Source organism: Choloepus didactylus, chromosome 7 (genome assembly GCF_015220235.1).
Source record: "Choloepus didactylus isolate mChoDid1 chromosome 7, mChoDid1.pri, whole genome shotgun sequence".
Lineage (NCBI taxonomy): Eukaryota > Metazoa > Chordata > Mammalia > Pilosa > Megalonychidae > Choloepus > Choloepus didactylus.
The window spans coordinates 30,542,046-30,564,053 of NC_051313.1; the positions used below are offsets into that span (position 1 = coordinate 30,542,046).

At 38.3% G+C, this 22,008-nt stretch overlaps 2 protein-coding genes across 7 annotated transcripts in view; one reads left to right on the forward strand and one right to left on the reverse strand.

Annotated features, from left to right (window-relative positions):
- Positions 1 to 22,008, forward strand: part of MCM9 (minichromosome maintenance 9 homologous recombination repair factor) — an 84,645-nt gene that overhangs the window by 30,490 nt on the left and 32,147 nt on the right. The gene's annotated exons all lie outside the window — the stretch shown is intronic.
- ASF1A (anti-silencing function 1A histone chaperone) lies at positions 895 to 13,692 on the reverse strand. Its single transcript, XM_037843922.1, has 4 exons — positions 13,181 to 13,692; positions 7,420 to 7,535; positions 4,060 to 4,236; positions 895 to 2,767 (listed from the first exon to the last, which is right to left on the reverse strand). Exons 1-4 carry the CDS (start codon positions 13,287 to 13,289, stop codon positions 2,555 to 2,557), a joined length of 615 nt encoding a protein of 204 aa, XP_037699850.1. The 5' UTR covers positions 13,290 to 13,692; the 3' UTR covers positions 895 to 2,554.

The following is a 22,008-nucleotide window of genomic DNA, read 5'->3' on the forward strand; positions in this document are numbered from 1 at the left end:
CTTCTCTTGTCCACCAAAAGGGCCAAACTACCCTTCTACCCTTCTTTCTTCAAACTGTGTTTTACACACAACCCATTAGAGGGTCATGAAAGTAAATTCAGTGGGTTAAAACCAGTACTTACAAAATGATATACAATAGGAAATACCAAAATATATAGTGCACATAGTAAAGCTGCACCATTAGAGTGTATTTTCATGAAAATTTTTATAAACACATGGTTGTGCTATGGGGTCATGCTTTATTATTATTTTTTTTTATACCATGGATTATGGAAAAAGGTTTTGAAAGCTATTGCCATAGACTTTATTGGTAAACCTAGAAACCCCAAATTCTAAAACCAGAGAGTAAGACCACATGGAACCCTAAGGTTGTAAGTTATATATGAGCAAATTCATGTAGGCTTCCTCAGACTTCCTGAATGTTTTCTCAGCTCAAACAGCTGTCCTCATTCACTTCACCCTACTCATCTATCTGTTCAATGGCATAAGTAAATTGTTCACGCTTGTCTTTCCTGGACAGTTATTTACTATGATCAGAAAAGGTGAAAAAAGTTTTAAACCTTCCAACTATAATTCAGATAGTGTCTTCACAGAAGGCCAAACAAGGGAAAAAAAATCTGCTACACAGTTTCTTAGACCTAAAGTTTGAATTCTAAATCTATTTTCATAGTCATTAATGTTTATTTCTAAAAATTGTCTTATAGAACCATAAAATTTTAAATAAGAGGTAATTGGGATTTTTCTTAGAGGTAATAGTTTTTAAAACAAGTGTTTGAGTCCCAAACTTGTGTAAAAATTTGCTGTATATTTAACAAGTTGATATAAAAACCTAACCCTTTAATGTCAATACAAACTGATCATTATACATTATAATTAATCTGAATAAAAACTCAGCAGTGAATTATTTTATTTGGCAATTTGGCTTATATATGCTTTATTTCTAACAAGCATATAACATGTTGGTGTTCCTGTTATATTAATCACTGAGCTCTTTTTTGGAAAATATTTTATTTTCATTTTAAGTAATATTTTAACATTTTCTTTTAATTGCAGTTAGACAAAAATTAAATTTTTCTTCATATAGTTTTAACAGTCACAAGTATTTTACTTTTGAAATCTTTGAACTGGTTAATGGACAATCTTTAAATAATCTGGTATATTAAACTTCAAAGTTTAACATTTAGCAAAATTTGGCTTCACAAATTAACTTCTTTAGAATGACAGGAAATAGGCACAACTTAGAATCCATGTTTAGACAGATGTCCTTTTCCCTTCCTCAAAATAAAAGCTTTAAAAAGTGTAGTATAAAAATTTTAGATATGAAGGCACTGCATAACTTTGCATCATATGGCTATTGTCTTGCTTAGCAGCAAGAGTAAAATATTCTACTTAATTTAATGGAGCATAAGAAACTTTTTGAGGAAGGACCTAGTTCTCACCAAAGAAAAAGAACCTTTTGACCCATCTAGTTAATGGATTCGTCTCCAAGACTGTGCTTTAAAAATTGACCCAGAAAAGCTATCTAGAGTATATCAACCACAAATATGCCTAATTTTATTCCGCATGAGTGTCAGGGGATGTGGGGAAGAGTACTACAGGTATGAAAAATACGTATTTCCAAAATAGTAACTTATCTATGATGTTAAAGCTAAATATTTTTTTCCAAATCCACTGTTTTTATATAAATGCAGCCAGCAACAGATGATCTATCAAAACAATTTTTCAAAAGTTAAGTTCATGGTATTTTTGTAAATCTAAATGAACAGATCTGAAACATTATAATCTCCTATTCTTAAACTTAGGGAATTGTATTTGTTTTAGACAAGTTCAATTCACTAGGTGATGATAATGTATGATTCAGGGAGTGTTCTGATATCCTAAGCTCTGTTATAAAAACAAAAACCATAGCCAGAGGAGGACCTTATAAGCAATTAACGACATTTGTTATCATCTTAGACACTAAACCAAAAGCTGTCCAACATTACATGAACTGCAATAGTAGCCATAGAGGCTTCAGGGTAGCCTGGAAAATCAGATCCTGAAGTCCTTGGTAGCATATAGTTGATTTCATATGTCCCCTTCTAAGGACACATGAAAAAAGAATGGAAATTTGCCCCTTAAAGTAAACCACACTGTTATGTTTTCACAGAAAGAAACATTTTAGTTGAAGTGAACTTTGTTCTTTCCAGACCAGTAAAATAGTGGCCCATAAGATTATCATCCAGGAAGCTAAGACATTTCTACAACCTGGTCTAATGATTCATGGTTTTTCTTTTAAGTATTTTAATTACATTATAGAGGAGAAGAATATATATGCTTTAATCATATTAGTTTCAGAACAAATAAAATAACACATTAGAGAAAAAAATTACTTAAAAATAGTTGTATTTATATTCCACAATTTGCTCAAATACTGGTTTTCTTATAAACTTTCTACAGGATGTTTTTAAAACAAATTCTTCACATTGTGTCTTGACTATGTACTTACGGAATTTCAGGGAAATAGTTCTGTGTGTTTTTATAGCTTAATTTTTACTAAAGGGATGGTAGGTGGTCACATGCAGTCCATGTGGGATTCTAACATGACATTTAGTGAGTTTTCTGATGTGGACCATCCCTTTGATGCTGAAGGCAATGCATCTGTTGAAAGAAGTGACTGTAAATTTGGATTACTGCTCTCTGCATCTTCCAGCTTTTCTGTGTTATCTTCCCAATTAATGTGGAATCTTGTGACCCTGGGATTAGATGCCAAAATATTCCTTTGAAGCTAGAGAAGAAGGAAAATATAGAAATAGTAAACACTAAGATCACCATATGCAAGTAGGAGTTAGTAAATGGTTCCCTATGTTAGTACTCCTGAAGGCCTAAGTTTGCATTTAAAGGTATTAGAGTCAAATAAAAAGCACCTTAAAACATAACTAATAAACAAGGACTATTACATTGTAATTGTTTCCATTACATTTAGTGTAATGGAAACAAGATATGGAAAATCTGATCTTTTACTGTCAGATCTTTTTCCTATCAAACAAAATAACTAACTCCATACTTCTATTTCCTAAAAGAAGGGAGAGAATTTCTTATTCTTTGAAGGTAAATGCTTCAGAGGATGCTTTATTTAACAAATTAATATACTCTCTAGACTGATGATGTCCTTTCAGAAATACTTTCAAGGAAAATGAAAAATTTCCTAAAATATAACTTCTCATTATATTTTTAAATATCATAACTCCCATTTAAATATCATAACTCATTCTTGAAAACATTATTCTGGTTCCACTCTTCTTGCTCTACAGGGGCCACACAGATAATAAATTGGATCAATGGATGGTCCCACACCAGAATGAAAATCATGCCAGCCTTATTATCAGAAAGAACCTTTTACTGTCATGTAATTTTCCTTGCATAGTCTGTGGTGTTATGTTCAAATTCATTTACTTTGCATGCTTACAAAATCACCAATTACCAAACTGTTACAGTTCCCAATGGAAAAATCACAAGATTTTAAGGATCTTTGAGAATGCTGAATCACAGCTTTCAGCCTCCTGCTCACAATTTAAGCTTTCATTACCAGAAATATTTAAGACCTTTACTTTAACCTCTGAGATCAGCAGATAAAGCAAAGCATATAGGTAGATGCACATATGAAAACCAAACAGAAAACTTTCCCCAACAACTGTGGGAAGAATAATAGACAAAAATAACATTATTGAGTAATCCATACAACAAACATACAGTTTGAGGGTCCTAATGGTTGAAATGAACAGAATCATGATGTATGGGAAATGCCATGCAGAATGCCAGAGACAAAGGCCTGCTTCTTCTAAGAGCTACTTTCTTAATTCTAAACTATCAGAGACTCTCAAGTTATCTGACCAACAATAATTACTAAGAATAACTCATCTGGAGGTACGGTTTGAGTTCCTCAGTGGTTATGCCCAATTGGAACAAGGACCTCAAATTTATTTTGTCTTTTAAAGCTATTTTCATATACTATGAAATGACAATTGCTTAACATTTTGTATAGTGAAAGTAATTAAAAAGGAACAATCAGAACATTACCTTAGAAAAGTCTGGTTTCACTGGCGGATTTTCCCTTAATTCTGTCTCAGTATATTCATTATTTACATAATAGCCAACTCTAATAAATTCTTGACCTCGATAGGTACATGTAATTAACACAACTGTTACACCTACTGCATCTGCATCTGGAATGAGTCCTGGATTAGGTGCATCAGCCTAGAATAATTTAAAAAGAAAAACAAACACAAAAAGGCTGTTAACTGCAGGCATGACTGGGTTTTACCTTAAGCACCATCAGCTGAGGGCATAGCAATAAAACCTTGGGAGTCAAACTGGCAAGGCAAATGCTCACTTTTGAGTCTGATTTACAGCCAGCAAACATAGTTCATGTGGAGCTACAGTTCATATGTCCCTCCACAGTACACCTAGTAGCCCGGTCACTTGAAAGCATCACTACTTCTAGAGAGAAATAATTCTGGCTACAACATGTGGTAGTTCGTGAGAAATTATGCAATATTAAATTATAAAATGTTTTATTAAATATTATAAACAACTGAATCAATAGTCTTACTGATTCTAACCTTTCCCAGTCATAATTTTCAGACCTAAATTAGTAAATACTCAATTATCTCCACATACTTGTTGGCAGGAATTATTATATCAGTCTCCCTCTTCTACCCAGGGCATTCCCTAACATCCTGGAAACTTCATCCTTTGAAATTTGCATCATTTGTATCCTTTTAGTGGGGCCCCTTCTAACTCAGAAGATAGAATTAATAGCTCCCTATTTTGGGCACTCATTACTTGACAAACCTTCTAGTATTAATACACCCAAAAATCTAAATATATGTTTACCCTTCAGTATTCCCTGCTAAACTCTAAGCTCCATCCAGGACAGGGATGACACCCAATTCAATTTTTGTAATTTCACGGCTAACACAGCCATGAGCACACAGTACCTACTTAGTGTTTTCACATCCATTCATAACTCTGTTCCTGTACTGAAGAAGTTTATGTCTCTTTGGAGAGATGCCAGGATGGGACAGAGGGCCTGTCCTGGAGAATATGCTGCTGCTTAGAGGTCCTGTGCACCACCTCCCCAGAGGTACCCAAAGAGATTCTAATGTACCTGAAAGGGGGTGGAGATGGGAAATAGACGTAGTTCAGTTCTGGTGTGGGAACCCTCCCCCATGTTGCTTCCCATCTTGGCAAGTTGGATCTAGGCACGTTTATGGTTTAAATTTCATTTGTCAAAGAATTTAGCTTGAGCAAACTTGAGTAGAGAAATCTTCAGCCTTTCCAATCATAAAGGATGGAAAACTGATGGGCAGAGATGCTTGAGACTCCAGATAGCAAGCCTAGGCAGTGTGTACCCATTTTCTTGCTAGCCTTTCACAAGCGCTTGAGAAACGCAAATTTAACTATTCTGAGAAGCAAAGTCATAGTGGACCAGGAGAATGCTAGGGCAATTTGTTTAAAACACAAAAACTGTAGTTTAGTTACATTCTATTGATAATGGTGAATTTTGGAAAATGCACAGGCTGACACATAACCTATATCGCACTGTGCCTTCATCTGTTCTCTTTGGCAACATCTGTATTACAGCAGGTAAAACTATTTGAAAACCATTAGAAGGAAATATTTTTAAATAAAATTTTGAATAAAAAACTCCCAACAGCTTAGGAGCATTTTTAGTAATATAAAAACGTAGAAAAATATTTTTAAGGGTTAGTTTCAAAAAGGTATTTATTTATAAATTTCTATAGTAGGATGAAAAGCTGTATCAATATGTCAGCCCAAATTTCTTACTACATCATGAATCATTAGTAAAGTATGGGTTCCTCAGGCTTGTGGGTCAAAGCAAATGCTGCTTCTATATATAACAATTTTAAGAAGCTGAAGAGAATAAAAATTTAGTTCCAGTTATAGAAATGGGGAACAGTGATTGTACTAACTGCTTTCTTCCTCATTTAATCTTCATAACACTTTTAAGAGGTAGGATATTAGTCACATTTTATAAATAACTGTAGTGACTGAGGGAGGTTAAGTAGCTTGTCTAGAGTCACATTTGGCTAATAAGAGGTACAGCCGAGATTTGAACCAGGTCTGTAACTTCATACGCAGGGCATTCTCTGTCACCCGTGACTTTCACTAGGCTCTCACACAGCTCTGGGTAAGAGCACTACTACCTTTTAATTAATATATTTGGGCTTTTCTTGACCATTTGTTTAGATATACTGAATTCTTGTTGCTTTTTAATTAAAAACACTAAAGCTAGGAGACCAAGATTCTGAATTATATATTTAGCAAAAGGAGGAGAGAAAGCTCTAGAGATGTAATATTTTGAGTGATTCTTTGCCTATTTCTGATGGGATTATTTGACCAACAGTACCCATGTACATTGGTCCCATCTGTGAAAAGAGAAAACAGGGAGGTCAAGGATAGGAAAAGTTAGATTGCCTTTCCTAGATTAAGTCTTTTCGGTGGGTTCTGCTTAACTCATGCATGACTTTGATGGATAGAAACACTTGTAACAAAAATTAATAGATTTTTAAAAACTTAAGGCTAGTTACTTTCTGAACTATTATAAATCTCCCTCTATTAAGCATGAATAATTGAGAAGTGACTGAATAGTTTTATATACCAGTTTAACATGGATTAAAAGAAGTAACCCTTTGAACACAGAAGATAATGTCTGAAGCCTTGACACAGACCCGAATACTGTGATATCTGAGAACAAAATTTATATTAGAATTTCATCACAACAGTAATCCTCTATTCAATTTGTAGATTAGATAGATGCTTTAGTAAACCAATGACTTGACTTCCAGTGACCCTAGATCATGCAGTAGAACCCTATCTACTAACCTACGTATTAACGTAGCTCAATTACTGATTGGACTGAAATAAAGTTTGTTTTGTTTTGTTTTGTTTTGTTTTTTAACATCACCATCATTCCCAGGAGCTAAAAACATAAATTGAAGTCATATTACCAACTCTATCAGTTAGTAATATGTATTTTAAAATCCATGTTTTGGGCTGCTGGACAGCCACCCTGAAAGTTTGGTAATAGAGACTATTCATGGAAAAAGTCCCAAACTAACTGCCATGTGTGCCATGACACAGAATAAGGTGTGCTGCATGCCCTGCATCTCCCCGAAATAAACATCACATTATCTCCTCCCAGTGTACAAAACAAGAGCTGGAATTCCTTTATGCCACAGATTCATCTGAATGCAATAGGAGACTGATTTTCTAAAACGTGATGGAAGTAGATAAAAGTTGAGGCAGCAGAAAGGGAGTGACTTAACCCACAGGGAGAGAATAATGGCCATGATGAGGTAATACAGTCTGTTTAGAAACATATATGGCATATGCATTTACCAAGAGTAATCTTACCTGAAATACAAACATATGCCTTCCTGCAGGAACAGGACCCACTAAAACAGAGTCTAAAACTTGGTCGTATTCTTCACTTTCTGCAGAGCCCACATAGATAATTTTCCATTCCAAGTCTAGGGTTAAAAACCAACACATTATTTCATTTTCAGTAATTACATTACCAAATGACATCAAAGACCTTTTTAACGTTCACTTGACCAATTGTTGGCTGCTAAAACTGGCTGCTCATAGCAGAAAATCCAGAAAGGTACTGAATTAACTGTTCCTTTTAAATTCTTATACTTCAAATTTGAGTTTCTCAGAATGCTTTTTTGTGGAATACTGGTCCTGGACAGTATTCCTCCCAAACAAAACAATGTGGCCAAAAATTTAGGAAATGCTACAACCTTGTCATGAAGTGTTCTCAGACATCCTTCAGTAAAGAACCAACGGAAAAGCTGATCTAGCATTTCCCAAATATTTGGCTATGGATTCTGCTGCACGCCCCCCCCCATCCTTTTTTTTTTCAAACCCCCACTGAACAAACTTTGGAAGTGCTACGCTCTACTATGTTGCACAAATCCAAATCATCAAAGTGCTCCAAAGAGGAAAATAATTATTAGCCAACTTCCCTTGTGGCTCAGAAGGGGCTTCAGCTGAAGAACCACAGTTGGGTTTTTTCCTCATGGCACCCCCTCATGTCACACATTCTTTAAATTGGAAAGAAGAAACCTTTTCTCACACTATTTGATTCAATAGCATATATATAATGGAAACAGCTATGAAGAGGAACAAGATACACTAAATTGCAATCCAGGACATTATCTATTATTCAGTCTAGCAGATTTTATTGAGCACTATTTGCATGAAGCCCTAACAGGAGAACCCAGAGATGAGTAAAATTGTTCTACTGAAGGAGCCCCCATTTTAGTAGGGAGAGGAAGACCACTCTACAAATACAAATCATCCCTGGGAGACCTCTGCGTCCTTTTAGGCCTGTGTAGCCAGCCTCTTGGATTCACTGCACATGGGAGTACACCCAAACACTCCCAGGAGAGTTTCTGGGTCTCTCGTTGAGAATCTAGTTAGTGCCACCACATGTTACCATTGTGTGGTTGTGTAGATATTTTTGCTTCCTAAATAGGTACTATATCTTATTCATACTAGAGTATAAACAACTTATTGAACTGAAAGCTCCTTTAGGTGTATACTTTTATTAATTAGCAGTTATTTTCTGAAGACCTATTATGTCATGGCTCGTCCTAGATCTAAACAGTAGTATTTCCAACTTCTAGCATATTTCCACATGCAGGGTCCTGCATCTGGCATGAGATTCATCTCTTTGTTGATGAAAATAGAGAGGAAGCAAGGTACATGATACCTAGTCAGAGGGAACAGCAAATACAAAGGCCAAGGGGTAGGAGCATGCTTGTAATGTTCAAGAAAAAGCAAGGAAGCCAAGCTAGCTGGAACAGAATGGGAAAGGGGAAAGCCAGCAGACCATGAAGGGGATTGGGGGGATGAGTAGGCCAGATCACATAAGGCTTTAAAGGCCATCATAAGAATTTGGCTTTTACAAAATGCCATGAGAAGCCAGTGGAGAATTTTGAGTGGAGGAGTAAAATGATCCAACTTTCATTTTAAAAGGATCATTTTGGCTGCTGTGTTCAATGTAAAAGGGCAAGGGAAGAAACAGGAAGATATTTCAACAATTGAGGCCAGAAATTATGGCGGCTTGAACTGCAGAAATTTGTTTTGGATGTGCTAAATTTGAGATATCTACTAAATAGCTAAGCTGAGATACTAAATAGGTCTGGTAAAAATTTGGAAATAGTCAGTGATATGCAAGCCATGAAAATACATGGAATTTCTAGAGAGTGAGTCCTGGGGCCTTCCAAAGTTAAGAGGTCAGGGAGATGAGGAGGAATTAATAAGAGAGGTTACAAAACTAGTGGCCAGTGAGGTAGGTGACCCAAAACCCAAGTGGAGAAAGTGTTTCAAGGAGACTGGTATGATTATTTGAAATCTACTGGACTGATCAAGTGAGATTCAAACTGAGAATTATCACATGGAGTTTTTCCTAAAATTCTGTTTGTTTCAATGTGTATTTGTGCCACTACATTTAGTGCTCCTGGCTCCATAATTGGTGTAAGTTGGCATTTCTGGGTCTAGCATAGGGACACAGCCATAATTTATAAACCTCCTTTTATGAAATACCTACCATTTGCTGGGCACTGGTCTTGCCATTTCACACAAATTCTTTAAACCTTAATAGCTTTATCATGCGGATTTAATTATCCCTATTATGCAAACAAAAAAGTTGAGGCTCTGAGAGATTAAATAAGCCAACCAAAGTCACACAACCAGTAAGTCAAAAGAATCAGAATCCAAACTGTCTCTGCAACTGAAAAGCCTGGGTTCTTTCCAAAAACACAACTGGGAATATAAATTCTTCCCTTTCTATCTCTTAAATTACAGGTTGTAATAAAGGACCTTAATTGCAGGGTGGGCGGTGGGTGAGGGCAGAGGTGGTAGGGAGATAATCTAGCCTTCACATATACAGGCTGCAACTTGGGGAACACCTGTACATGAATTTTTATCCCTGTGGGATGGTTGCTGTACCCATTAAGTTTGAAATGCTCAGTACTTATGTATAAATTAACATCCTTTGTTTTCTTTTTTTTTTAACCGACTCCCACCCCCTGTATTCTGAATAATAAGCAAAACTCCACATGAGTACACATTTCCATAAGCTATGTTTGAAGGAGGGACAGATCTGATCAGATCATCAATTAAAGGAGTTTATTCATTTGTTTTAAAATGTTACCTAATTGTTTCATTTAATCAGGGTAATCACAGCCTAAAAGTATCTCTTTCTGTGGTGGGAGTGAATGAGGGAAGTTACCAAGAGTGTTTTAAATTGATTGATACTATTTAGGAAGGCCTGTGGTCTAGCAGAAAAGATATAGTCTTTGGAATCTGATCAACCCTAAAATTTAAAAGTATAAAGCACTATGCTCAGTTTTGGTACATAGTAAGCATTCAACTGACAATAGCTATTATTACTGACAAACCAAAAACAAACAAGCAAAACAAAACAAAACAAAAAACCTTGTACAGGCTTGATGACCATTGGGTGAAGCACATTCAGAGACTCCTATCTCCCAGGCTGACAGGAAAATCTCTGAAATCTTGACCTCCCATTTTTTAAAGCTGTCCTACCCCTGACCTCCCATTTTTTAAAGCTGTCCTACCCCCGATATAAGCCTTACATTAAAAACAAATAAACAAATTACCTTACAATCAAATACTCAAGAGTTTTTCTTAAGTAGCTACAGGACAGCTTTTAAAGGAAAGTGATAATATTTGGGAGCTATTGACAAGATAAAGTATGAAAAATAGTGGTAGACTTCTTGTATAGGACAAAACTATAAAATGAAAATTTCTTAGCAGTTTAATTTCAAGCACAGATTTTTAAAAAATAAATACAATATGAAAGTTTGGAATCTATAAGGATCCTTTGCTTAGTAAACTCAATTTCCCTAATCACAGCCTCTAGGTGGAGTACACAGGCATGGCACATTTTTGAAAGACTCCTTCAGTATGAGTCAGCTTAAAGTCTTTAAAAAATACTAATAAATAGCCAGTAATCATGTCCTGGAAGTGAGGAGAACAAGTAGCAGTAGATGTATTCTTGGTATCAGTATTATAAAAACCCTGGGTGTGATTCACCCGGGTTCTGAATGGATCCAAAAATGAAAAACGCAGTTCTGCTTCCATGAGTGGTGGGTTTTAGCCATCCAATGTAATTGCCCTGTGACATCCTGAACTATCATTAGATCTGATGCCTATAACAGAAGGCATGCCTTGAAAATTCCAGTGATTTGAATTACTTCTACTACCTAAAAGCTGTAGTATAAGTTGGAATGGACTGATCTTATGGTTTCTCTTATATTTGCCCATTTTTATATGCACTTGGCAATAAAAAGGAGAATTACTGACTACTGGGTATGGAAAATGGGCCTGGTAGCTGAAATGCTTATAGTTGTACTATGGGAGAGTAATCAAGTGGTATCTGATAAATAAGAGAAATACCCTTTAAAATTTTTTTTTTTTTTACATCACTGGGCCTATTTAGAAATTAGCTTAATAGAATGAATCATCTTTCAAAATACGCCCTACATAAAAAATATTTATGCTTTATATATGTATTTAAAAAAACTGTGGAAGTACACATTAACATATACATTGTGATTACCTTAAGGAGTGAAATGGGGGAAGGCATTGGGTACAGAAAACTGTTACTCTATGTCTGTACCGTTTTTAAAAGCTTATTACAATGGGCATGTATTGCTTTCATAATTAAAAAGTTAATACCCTACATAAAATTCATTTTATAGAGATAAAAAGCTAATTTTTAAAATGAAAATGCTTCACATGCCATTATTAGCATAATTGTTTTGAATGCTTTCTGTCAAATATACATGTAAGTTCAAAGAAACATGTCCCCTATTTAATTGTAAAATTAACAGTGTTTTTTTTTTTCAAATTTTGAAAATGAAGCACTGGATTAATTTAATAATATCCAAGAAAAGCAAAGATTAAGACCTTGCCAAATTTTGGCTTTCTAAATATGTACTGCTGTACTCATGCTAAAAAGTTATCTTTTTTGAAGACCTTAAAACGTACTTAAGAGAAAAAGAGTAAAAATGTTTGCATTGCCATCAGGACTTTACCTTTTATTTCCTAGCCCATTTTTGTGTTTTAAGTTCAGGGTGTATTCTGTATCTGTTTGGATGTGGAGTTATTTTAATTTGCTTTCAACACGTTCTTGAAGAAAGTCTTCTTTCAGACTATTTAGAAGCCAGTGATTAAGTCCTGGACATTATTTAAGTATTTTACTGATTTCTGCTCTTGGGTTAAATGTAACTTTCTAGCTTAGGAATGTTTTTCTTCCTGAGAGAGAGGAGAGAAGATTTTAGTCATTAAGAACAGCAGTTCACAAGGCTCGGGGCGAGTCTCGCGCCAGCATCCCGGGCGCCCCGAGCATCCCGGGGCCGGCCCGGAGGACCCGCCGGGGAGCGCGACTGCCGGGCCCGCGGCGCGGAGGGGACGAGCCTGCGCCCGCCCCCCAACCGCTGGTTGGTCGAGGGAGCCAGAAATCAGCGCGAGGGCAGCCTCGCTCTCCTCCCTGAAGCGGCCGGGCATGGCCACCCCGGAAAGCACGGCAACTCCACCGCAAGCTCTGTACACGTATCTGCCTTCCGCCCGGGGCAGGAAGGCGGCAGGCGGGGCGCCGGCTCTCAGCCCGCGGTCGGGGGCGAGGAGGCGCCGTGACGCCGGGGTCGGCAGCTCAATTCGCTACCCTCGGTAAGATGGCTCCGCTCCGAACTCGCCGGCGCGGCCTCTCACACTCGTCTCTCCTTCCGCTGCCGCCGCCTGCCCGGGCCCGGGGTTGCGGAGGCCGTTCGCGGCACGGGACCGGCCCAGGGCGACCCTCGTCCGCCACCGCGGGCGCCTGTGCGGGTCTCGCGAACTGCCGGCCGCCAGACAAAGCTGGCAACATGGCTCCCTCAGCTCGAACAAGTTCCTCGCAACTTGCGCCGCGGCAGACGCCTCGGCTGCGCGGAGTACCGCGCGCGCCTCGCCGGCCGTCGTCCATCTGCCTGGAGTTTGCCGCCGCCGAGTGTCGAGCACCGGCCGCCGCGAGGCCCGGCCCGGGAAACTTTCAACGTCTGCAGCCGCAACTGACAGCCCGGCGGGCGGCGCCGCTACTCACCTTCAGACAGGTCCTCGATGCACTCGAAGGTGATCTCGAACTGGAAGGGGTTGTAGAAAGGAGAAGGGTTATCCAGCACCACTACATTGTTCACCTGAACCTTTGCCATATTTTGAAAAAAACACAAACAATGGTAACGCGGGCTTGTTGCGGCACAATAAAGTCCAGCGCGCGGCCGCTCGGGAGAGCGCAGACCCCCGCCCCGGCGCTGCCCGACGTCGTGCAGCGGCGACTTGAGAAACTTTTTTTTCCTTTTTATTTACACGGGCGCACTCCACAGTGTTTTCAGCTTTCCTATTTCACTAAACTACAGCCCATTCTGCTCTGATAACTAGCAGCGTTGGCCGCTATTGGCTGCACCGAAGCTCTGACCCTCCTCCTCCAGCGAGAGCTACGGCAACGAACAAGATGGGCTCCCGCTCCCGAAATGAACTCAGAAACTTTAACTGCGGCTCCACCTGCTGGTGCGGATTAGGACAAAGGCGAAGAACAAAGTGAGTGGAATACGGCCTGGGAGGCCCGCGCGGAGGCCACCAACGGCGGCGTCCGCGGCGGCGGGGGGGGGGGGGGGGGCGGCGCAGGCCCCGCCCTCGGCCTCGCGGCTCCCGCGCCTCACGTCGGGCGTGGCCGCGGCGGGGACCGGAGGTTGGGGTGTTGAGGGTAGGGAGGCGTGGCCGTGGCAGTAGTGGTAGGGGCGAGGTCTCAGGGCGGAAGGGGGCGTGGCAACCGCCGGAGGAGTGTTGGAGGCGGGAGGGCGCGAACCCGGGCGACGCCCGCTGCTGGGTTTGCTTCGAGATTTTTTTGTTTTGTTTTTTTTTGAAAAGAGGTTCTTTTTACATCTATCTAACGGCCCTGCCGAGTCTGCTGAATTTAGCAGATAAGATTCGGTTTATACTAGCTGAGATCCAGTTGTCCATTATCAGGTAACATTTAGAGTGGAGAGAAGGATTGGTTGCAGTGAAAATAAATTGCATTTTATAGACTCATGCCAGCTCGAAAGGAAGAAAGCCATTTTGGAAATCTAGCGCTTGGCTAATATCTGCTTTTGGCACATAACGATGCCGTTAAACAGTCGCGAAAGGCGAATAGTTGTTTTTTCACACACACACTTTACTTGGAAAATCTAAATGGGTAATCTTTGGGCTGCACGTGGGTCTTCTTCCACTTCTGATCTGGAAACTGCTAGAATGAAAAAGGTTACTAGAGACGTGATCAGTTACACCCGAGTTTCAGCCATTTGTGGGGGATAGCAGGAATGTATAAGAAGAAAAAAAAAAGTGTCCGGAGACTGGAGGGCAACGAATAATAGAGAAGGGAAGGGGCGAGAACAGAATGGCTTACCAAGACATTTGATCTTCAAAAAATTTATGACCTAAACCGTTAGTAAATAAAAAAATGAATAGCACCACAGACAAGTTCTGAGAACCCGTTACTTGTCTGTAGCCACTTCAGGTTTGAATTGAGGGAGCGTCCATTCGTTTATGTTGCTTGACTTCCTTTGTGGGGAAAGGCGGACCTTTTACATTTGTGAGCCTGTTGGACTGTTTCTGTTTACCAAGTAAGAGAGGTATAAAGGTTTGTTTTATTACCTGCTATTCAAAAACCGTCTTTTTTTCCCCTTAAATTTTGTGAACGAAATCACCAAACTTGGCTTATTAAATTCAGAGAGAAAATTATTTCTTAAGTATCATCTATGCTGGAAGAGTTTTCTCTTAACATAGTGCTCAGAATTTTGATTTATCATTCTTTTTGGCATTATTGATACCTAAGTAGGTCACTTTTGTTAAGACTTCAGCTGAAGTTCTTTGAAAGGTGATGTGGGGCAGCTTATGCCAGGCCTCCTCACGTTGAGGAAAACCTAGTTAGCCTGGGGTGGGGTGGGGGGATCCCATTTTATTGTTAATGGATTGAACTGTCAAAAATAGAGGTTTCCTCAGCTCAGTTGTTTGTTGTAGGTACAGTCATCAAGTGGGATAGATGCAGAATACCATGATTGATAAACCATGTACTCTGTTCACTTTTACTAATGCTGGTGCTAACACTAAGATAAAAGTCAAACTGCTGTATGCTCCTGTCAGATATGCTGGATATATAACACAGAATGACCATTTGAAGATTAAAATATGAGTGCTTTTAGGGGTATGCAGTTCTCTGATTATATAAGGCACTTTAAGAGAAGATTCTGATACACTTGTCTTAGAAACATGATAAAAACTTTATAAAATGAGGTCCATTTGGCAGTCTGACCATAGGTTTTTCACAATGAGACCAGTCTTACCCTAAAATTCAATTTTGATGGATACGTAGCATCAAGAACTGAAAAGATCTACCTGGTTACCACTAGTTTGGTTTGGCTTATTTTCTTGCTTTAAATTTTCTTCTAACATATCTTATACTAAGTATGTAAGGAGAAAAACGTTCTCCTGAATGGTTCACTGGAAGCTACAAGAATTAGCTTCATGCCTCTTACCCTGCCTCCCCTTCTTAACTCTTTCATTACTGTGCATCAGGAATTTCATAGAGCCTTAGAACACTTCTCCCAGTAGTTTTCTCACTAGTGACAATGCTGTACAGGAAAGACTGATGGGATTCCTCAGATGTGCCCTAGCATATGTCTAAATTTTATTGGCATGCCATGGGGAAAAAAATGTAAAAGCATCACACTGGTTTCAGAGGCAAACTATTAGTACCTTGCTGAACAACTTGTTGGTGACTCCCAGAAAGCTAACCATATTACAGCAGATAAGTCATGAATGTCTTCATTTATTAAATACCAAAGGGGGCCCAGATGATGCTTGGAGGGCTGCATCCCCAAATCCCTTCTCTCTGTACAGTTTTCTTGGGGGAAGGAAGGCTGAGAGAGGTTGTTTTGGATCTAAGAGGAACACAGCTAGTGCCCAGGACAGTAATAAATGAACCTAAATTAGCTGTAAAGGTTTTGTTTTGTTTTGTTTCCCATCAGAATGTAAGCTTATTTGAGAACCTATGCTTAGTTCACTTACTGGTCAATTATCAAGTGGTGTGAAATGAGGTAGTGGTCTCATTGTGGCCAGGTATGGAGTGGTGTGCTGTGACCAGTCTTCAGAGGAAGCAGCTGCCCTTGGACGCAGTGCTTGACTTCTGAAGAGACAAGATGCAGCCAAGGCATAGGGCTTCTAAGAATCTGAAACTTGTAGTCAAGTTGAGGTCATACACACAACAAAATGAAAGAGAAATTTGGGCTGAATTGAAATACACTAAAACTAGGAATTAAATCAGTCTCATTCCCTGCCTGTTACAGAAGTTATAAGAATGGAAGCACTAACCTCTTGCCTTTGTTCAAATCCTAAGAAACAATTGCCTAATACGGGGTCCTGATGATGCTTCCCTATGATTTCTTCTAGGAGTTTTATATTCCTTATTTAAGCCTTTGATCCATTTTGAGTTAATTTTTATTTATTTTGGGGAGGGGGGTTCCATCTTCATGCTTTTGCGTATGGATCGCCAGTTTTCCCAACACCATTTCTTGAAAGGCTATTCTTTCCCAGTTGAGTGCACTTGGAACCCTGGTCAAAATCTGTTGGCCATAAATGTGAGGGTTGATTTCTGAACTCTGTTTGATTCCATTGGTTTCTATGTCTGTCTTTGTGCCAGTAAGCATGCTGCTTTAATTACTGTGGCTTTGTATTAAGTTTTAAGATCAAGTAGTGTGAGTCCCCCAACTTTATTCTTTTTCAAGATGGTTTTGGCTACTCGGGGTCCCTTACCCTTCCATACAAATTTTATGATTAGTTTTTCTACTTCTGCAATGAAGGCTGTTGGAATTTTGATTAGGATTGTGTTGAATCTCTAAATTGCTTTAAGTAGAATTGACATCCTGACAATGTTTAGTCTTCCAATCCATGATCATGGAATGGCCTTCATTTATTTAGGTCTTCTTTGATTTCTTTTAACAATGTTTTGTAGTTTTCTGTGTACAATTCCTTTATATCCATGGTTAGATTTTTTCCTAGATATCTGATGCTTTTAGTTGCTATTGTAAATGGAATTTCTGTCTTTATTTCTTCTGATTGTTCATTACCGGTGTATAGAATCACTAGTGATTTGGGGGTGTTGATCTTGTATCCTTCCACTTTGCTGAATTTATTCATTCTAGGAGCTTTGTTGTGGATTTTTCAGGATTTTCTGTATGTAGGATCATGCCATCTGCAAATAAGGCAAGTTTTACTTCTTCCTTTCCAATTTGCTTGTCTTTTATTTCTTTTTCTTGCCTAATTGATAGAACTTTCAGTACAATGTTGATAACAGTCGTGGCAATGAGCATCCTTGTCTCGTTCCAGATCTTAGAGGGAAAGCTTTCAGTCTTTCAACATTGAATATGATGTTAATGATAGGTTTTTCATATATGCTGTTTATCATGTCAGGGAAGTTTCCATGTATTCCTAGTGTTTTTTTGTTTTGTTTTGTTTTTTAAGGAAGAAGGGGGACTAGATTATATCAAATGCCTTTTCTGCATCAATTGAGATGATCATGTGGTTTCTTCTTCATTCTGTTAATGTAGTGTATTACTGTGATTGATTTTCTTACGTTGAACTACCCTTGCATACCTGGGATAAATCCCACTTTGTCATGCCATGTAATTATTTTAATGTGCTGTTGCATTCAGTTTGCTAGTATTTTGTTGAGACTTTTTGTGCCTTTGTTTATAAGAGATATTAGTCTGTAATTTGTTCTCATATTTTTATCTGGCTTTGGTACAATGGTGATGTTGGTTTCATAGAATGAGGGAGTAAATATTCCCTCCTCTTCAGTTTTTTAGAAGAATTTGAGCAGGATTGGTGTTAATTTTTTTTGGATTGTTTGGTAAAATTTCCCTCTGAAACCATCTGGTCCTGGGCTTTTCTTTGTTGGGAGGGTTTTTTTCTTTGTTTGGTTTGGTCTTTGCATTTTTTTAAATTCAGTTTTATTGATATATATTCACATATCATACAGTCATCCGTGGTGTACAATCAGCTGTTCACAGTACCATCATATAGTTGTGCATTCATCACCCCAGTCTATTTTTTTGAACATTTTCCTTATACCAGAAAAAGTAAAAATAAGAATAAAAAATAAAAGTAAAAAAGAAAACCCAGATATTCCCCTCTCCCACCCTATTTTTCATTTAGTTTTTGTCCCCATTTTTCTACTTACCCATCCATACACTGGATAAAGGGAGTGTGATCCACAAGGCTTTCACAAGCACACTGTCATCCCATGTAAGCTACATTGTTATGCAATTGTCTTCAAGAGTCAAGGCAACTGGGTTGCAGTTTGATAGTTTCAGGTATTTACTTCTGTATGTTCCAGTACATTAAAACCTAAAAAGGGTTATCTGTATAATGCATAAGAGTGCCACTCAAGTGACCTCTTGACTCCATTTGGAATCTCTCAGCTACTTAAGCTTTATTTCTTTTCATTTTTGCATTCCCCTTTTGTTCAAAAAAATGTTCTCAATCCCATGCTGCTGGGTCCAGATTCCTCCCCAGGAGTCATATCCTGCATTGCCAGGGAGATTTACACCCCTGGGTGTCAGATCCCACCTAGGGGGGAGGGCAGTGAGTTCACCCGCCAAGATGGGTTAGCTGGAGAGAGAGCCACATCTGACCAACAAAGAGGTACTCAAGGGGAGACTCTGAAGCACAATTAAAAGCAGGTTTAGCCTCTCCTTTGCAGTAACGAACTCCATAAGGGCAAGTTTCCAGATAGAGGGCTCTGTATACCAAACCTCCAGTCCTCAGTGTTTATGTGAACATCAGCAACAATCCAGGAAAGGAAGTCCAAAAACTTCCACATTTTCCCCAGGCTCCTCAGGGGGGCTCTGTGTATATATTTTTATTCTCTGCCCAAATTACTTTGGGATGTGTTGCTATTTCACACTAACCTGCACAAATCTAACAGGTCTCACTTCCTATTCAAAATTCCATGTAATTTTGGTATTTGAACAAACTGCATGAGTTAAATTGTTTAGGAAATATGGATCTTGCATCAAATAAACATGTTTCCTTGGTCTCACATGGAAGTTGAAGTTTTAAAACACAGTCAGTATCATCCTTTACCCTTTGGCCCAGTTTGCCCTAGTCCTAACTATATCTGCTTCATTCATATCTCTAATTGAAGTCAGGACTCTTTTTCAGCTTTTTTTAACAGAATGCACTAATGCTGACATTCATGTATCTGCTGAGCACTAGCTCTGAGTTTCAGGTGTTACACAGATACCCAAAGTTGCAGGGATCGATCAGGTTATACACAAAGGGATCAGCATCTCAGAATCTGGAGATTGCCATTACAGTTCAAGAATAGATGTGACTGCTGTAAGAGCTTACAATCTAGGGACCATTACAATAAGCATTCCCCTGATAAACTGTGCTCCAAGATTCAATTATGAGTTTACACATTGTAGTTAGTCCATAGTGGTGAGGTGTTGTAGTGTTTGCCTTTGTTTCTGGTGTAGTTCCCTCAGAATGCTGTCTCCAGGATCCATTCACTTCATTGTGTTGCGTGTCTCACGACTTCACTCCTCCTCGCAGTTGCTCAGTATTCCATTACATGCACACAGCACAGTTCACCATTCTGTTCCTCAGTTGATGTACCATTAGGTCACCTCCACCCATGCAAGACATGTATGTATACTGCCTCCATAAACACCAATGGGCAAATGTCCATTCATGTCCCTGCTCTCAGATCTTCCAAGTATATGCCCCCTAATGAGGTTGCAGGACCTTTTGGCACCCACATACTTAGCTTCTTGTGGAACCACCACACTGTCCTCCAGAAAGGTCATGCCATTCTTTTTCCTAACTAACAGTAGATACATACAGTCCTCTCTCCATGTTTTATCCAGCACTTTTATCCCTGTTTATGTTTCTTCCCACAATTTTTGTTGGGAGGTTTTTGATTACTGATTCAATCTCTTTACTAGTTATTGGTTGTTGAGATCTTCTATTCTTGAGTTAATGTTGTAGTTTTCGTGTTTCCAGGATTTGTCCATTTCATCTTGGTTATCTGATTTGTTGGCATACAGTTGTTCACAGTATCCTCTTATATTCCTTTTTATTTCTGTGTGGTTAGTAGTAATATCCTCCCTTTCATGTCTGATTTTGGTTATTTGTCTCCTCTCCCTTTTTTCTTTGGCAGTCTTGCTAAAGATTTGTTTATTTTATCAGTCTATTCAAAGAGCCAACATTTGGTTTGTTGATTTGCTCTGTTTTTGTGTTTTTTATTTCATTAATTTCTTCTCTAATATTTATGACTTACTTTCTTTAGCTGTTTGGTCTTAGTTACTTTTCTTCTTCTAACGTCTTGAGACAGAGGTATATGTTATTGATTTGAGATCTTTCTTCTTTTGTACTGTAGACATTTGCAACTATAAATTTCCCTCAAAGCACTGCTTTAGCTGCATCCCATTACTTCTGGTATGCTGTGCCTTCATATTTAAGAACAAATATATATCTATTAAGATGTTATGTTAATTTTCTTATTTTCTATTTCTGGTTCTTTTCATTTGTTCCTGTGGATTTGAGTTACCATCCGATGTCATTTCCTTAATTCAGTAAAGCTTTGCTTCTACCCTCCTGCTGTTTGCTATTATTTTAAAATGTATTTCATTTCTGTATGTTACAGGTCCAGCAATACAATTTATATACATAGGATTATACAACTGCTTTTTAAAATCAGTTAAGAGAATAAAGGAGAAGAAATATGCCATTATATTCTCTTTTCTTATTACAGAGGTCTTTGCCAGTGCTCTTTGTTTTTTCTTGTGGATTTCTTGTGGATTACTGTCTGGGGTCTTTGCCTTTCAACCTGAACTACTTTTTTTTAGTAATTCTTGTAAGGTGGCCCTGCTAGCAATGAATGCCTCCAGTTTTTGTTTACCTGGATGTCTTTATTTTGCTTCATTTTTCAAATGCTAGTTTTTTAGGATATAAGATTCTTAGTTGACAATTTTTTGATTCAGCAGTTTGAATATGTCATCCAACTGCCTTCCAACTTCCATAATTTCTGATGCAAAGGTATCTGTTATTCTTATTGAGAATACATTGTATGGCATGAGTTGTTTTTCTCTTTCTTCTTCTGAGATCTTCTCTTTAATTTTAGCTTTCATAGTTTTATTATAATACATCTAGGTATGGATATCACAGAGTTTATCTTACTTTGAATTTGTTGAGTTTATTAATGTCTAAATTAATGTTTTTCATCAAACTGGAGAAATTGTCAGTCATTATTTCTTCAAATATGCTTTCTGTCCTTTTCTCTTTGTCCTTTCCTTCTGGAACTCCCGTTAAGACAGTGTCTCGCCGGTCTTTGACTCTGTTCATATTTCTTCTTTTTTCATTTTGTTCCTCAGACTGAATAACCTCAATTGACCTATCAAGTCCATTGGTTCTTTCTAATGCCTGCTAAAATCTGCTTTTGATCCCTTCTGGTGAATATTTTGTTTCCATTTTTGTATTTTCCAAAAATTTCTATTTGGTGCCTTTTTATAATTTCTCTTTATTGATATTTCTATTTTCTGTTTGATGAGGCAGCATTCTCATACTTTCTGTTAATTCTTTCCACTTGGTTTACTTTAGCTCTTTGAACATGTTAAAAATAGCATATTTAAAATTTTTGTTAAATAAGTCCAATGTCTGGCCTTCCTCGTGGATGGTATATTTTCACTGCTTTTATTCCTGTGTATGAGCCATACTTTCTTGTTTATTTGCATGTCTCATAATTTTTTGTTGACAACTGGACATTTAAAATAATGTGGCAACACTGGAAATCGCATATCCCCCTCTTCCCCAAAATTTGTTATTTTTGCTGTC

Coding starts and splice junctions, on each gene's coding strand:
- ASF1A (XM_037843922.1), bottom strand. CDS start 13,289: ATGGCAAAGGTTCAGGTGAACAATGTAGTGGTGCTGGATAACCCTTCT. Junction 7,536..13,180: donor CATCGAGGACCTGTCTGAAG/GTGAGTAGCGGC, acceptor TTTTAACCCTAG/ACTTGGAATGGAAAATTATC. Junction 2,768..4,059: donor TGAAACCAGACTTTTCTAAG/GTAATGTTCTGA, acceptor CTTCTTCTCTAG/CTTCAAAGGAATATTTTGGC.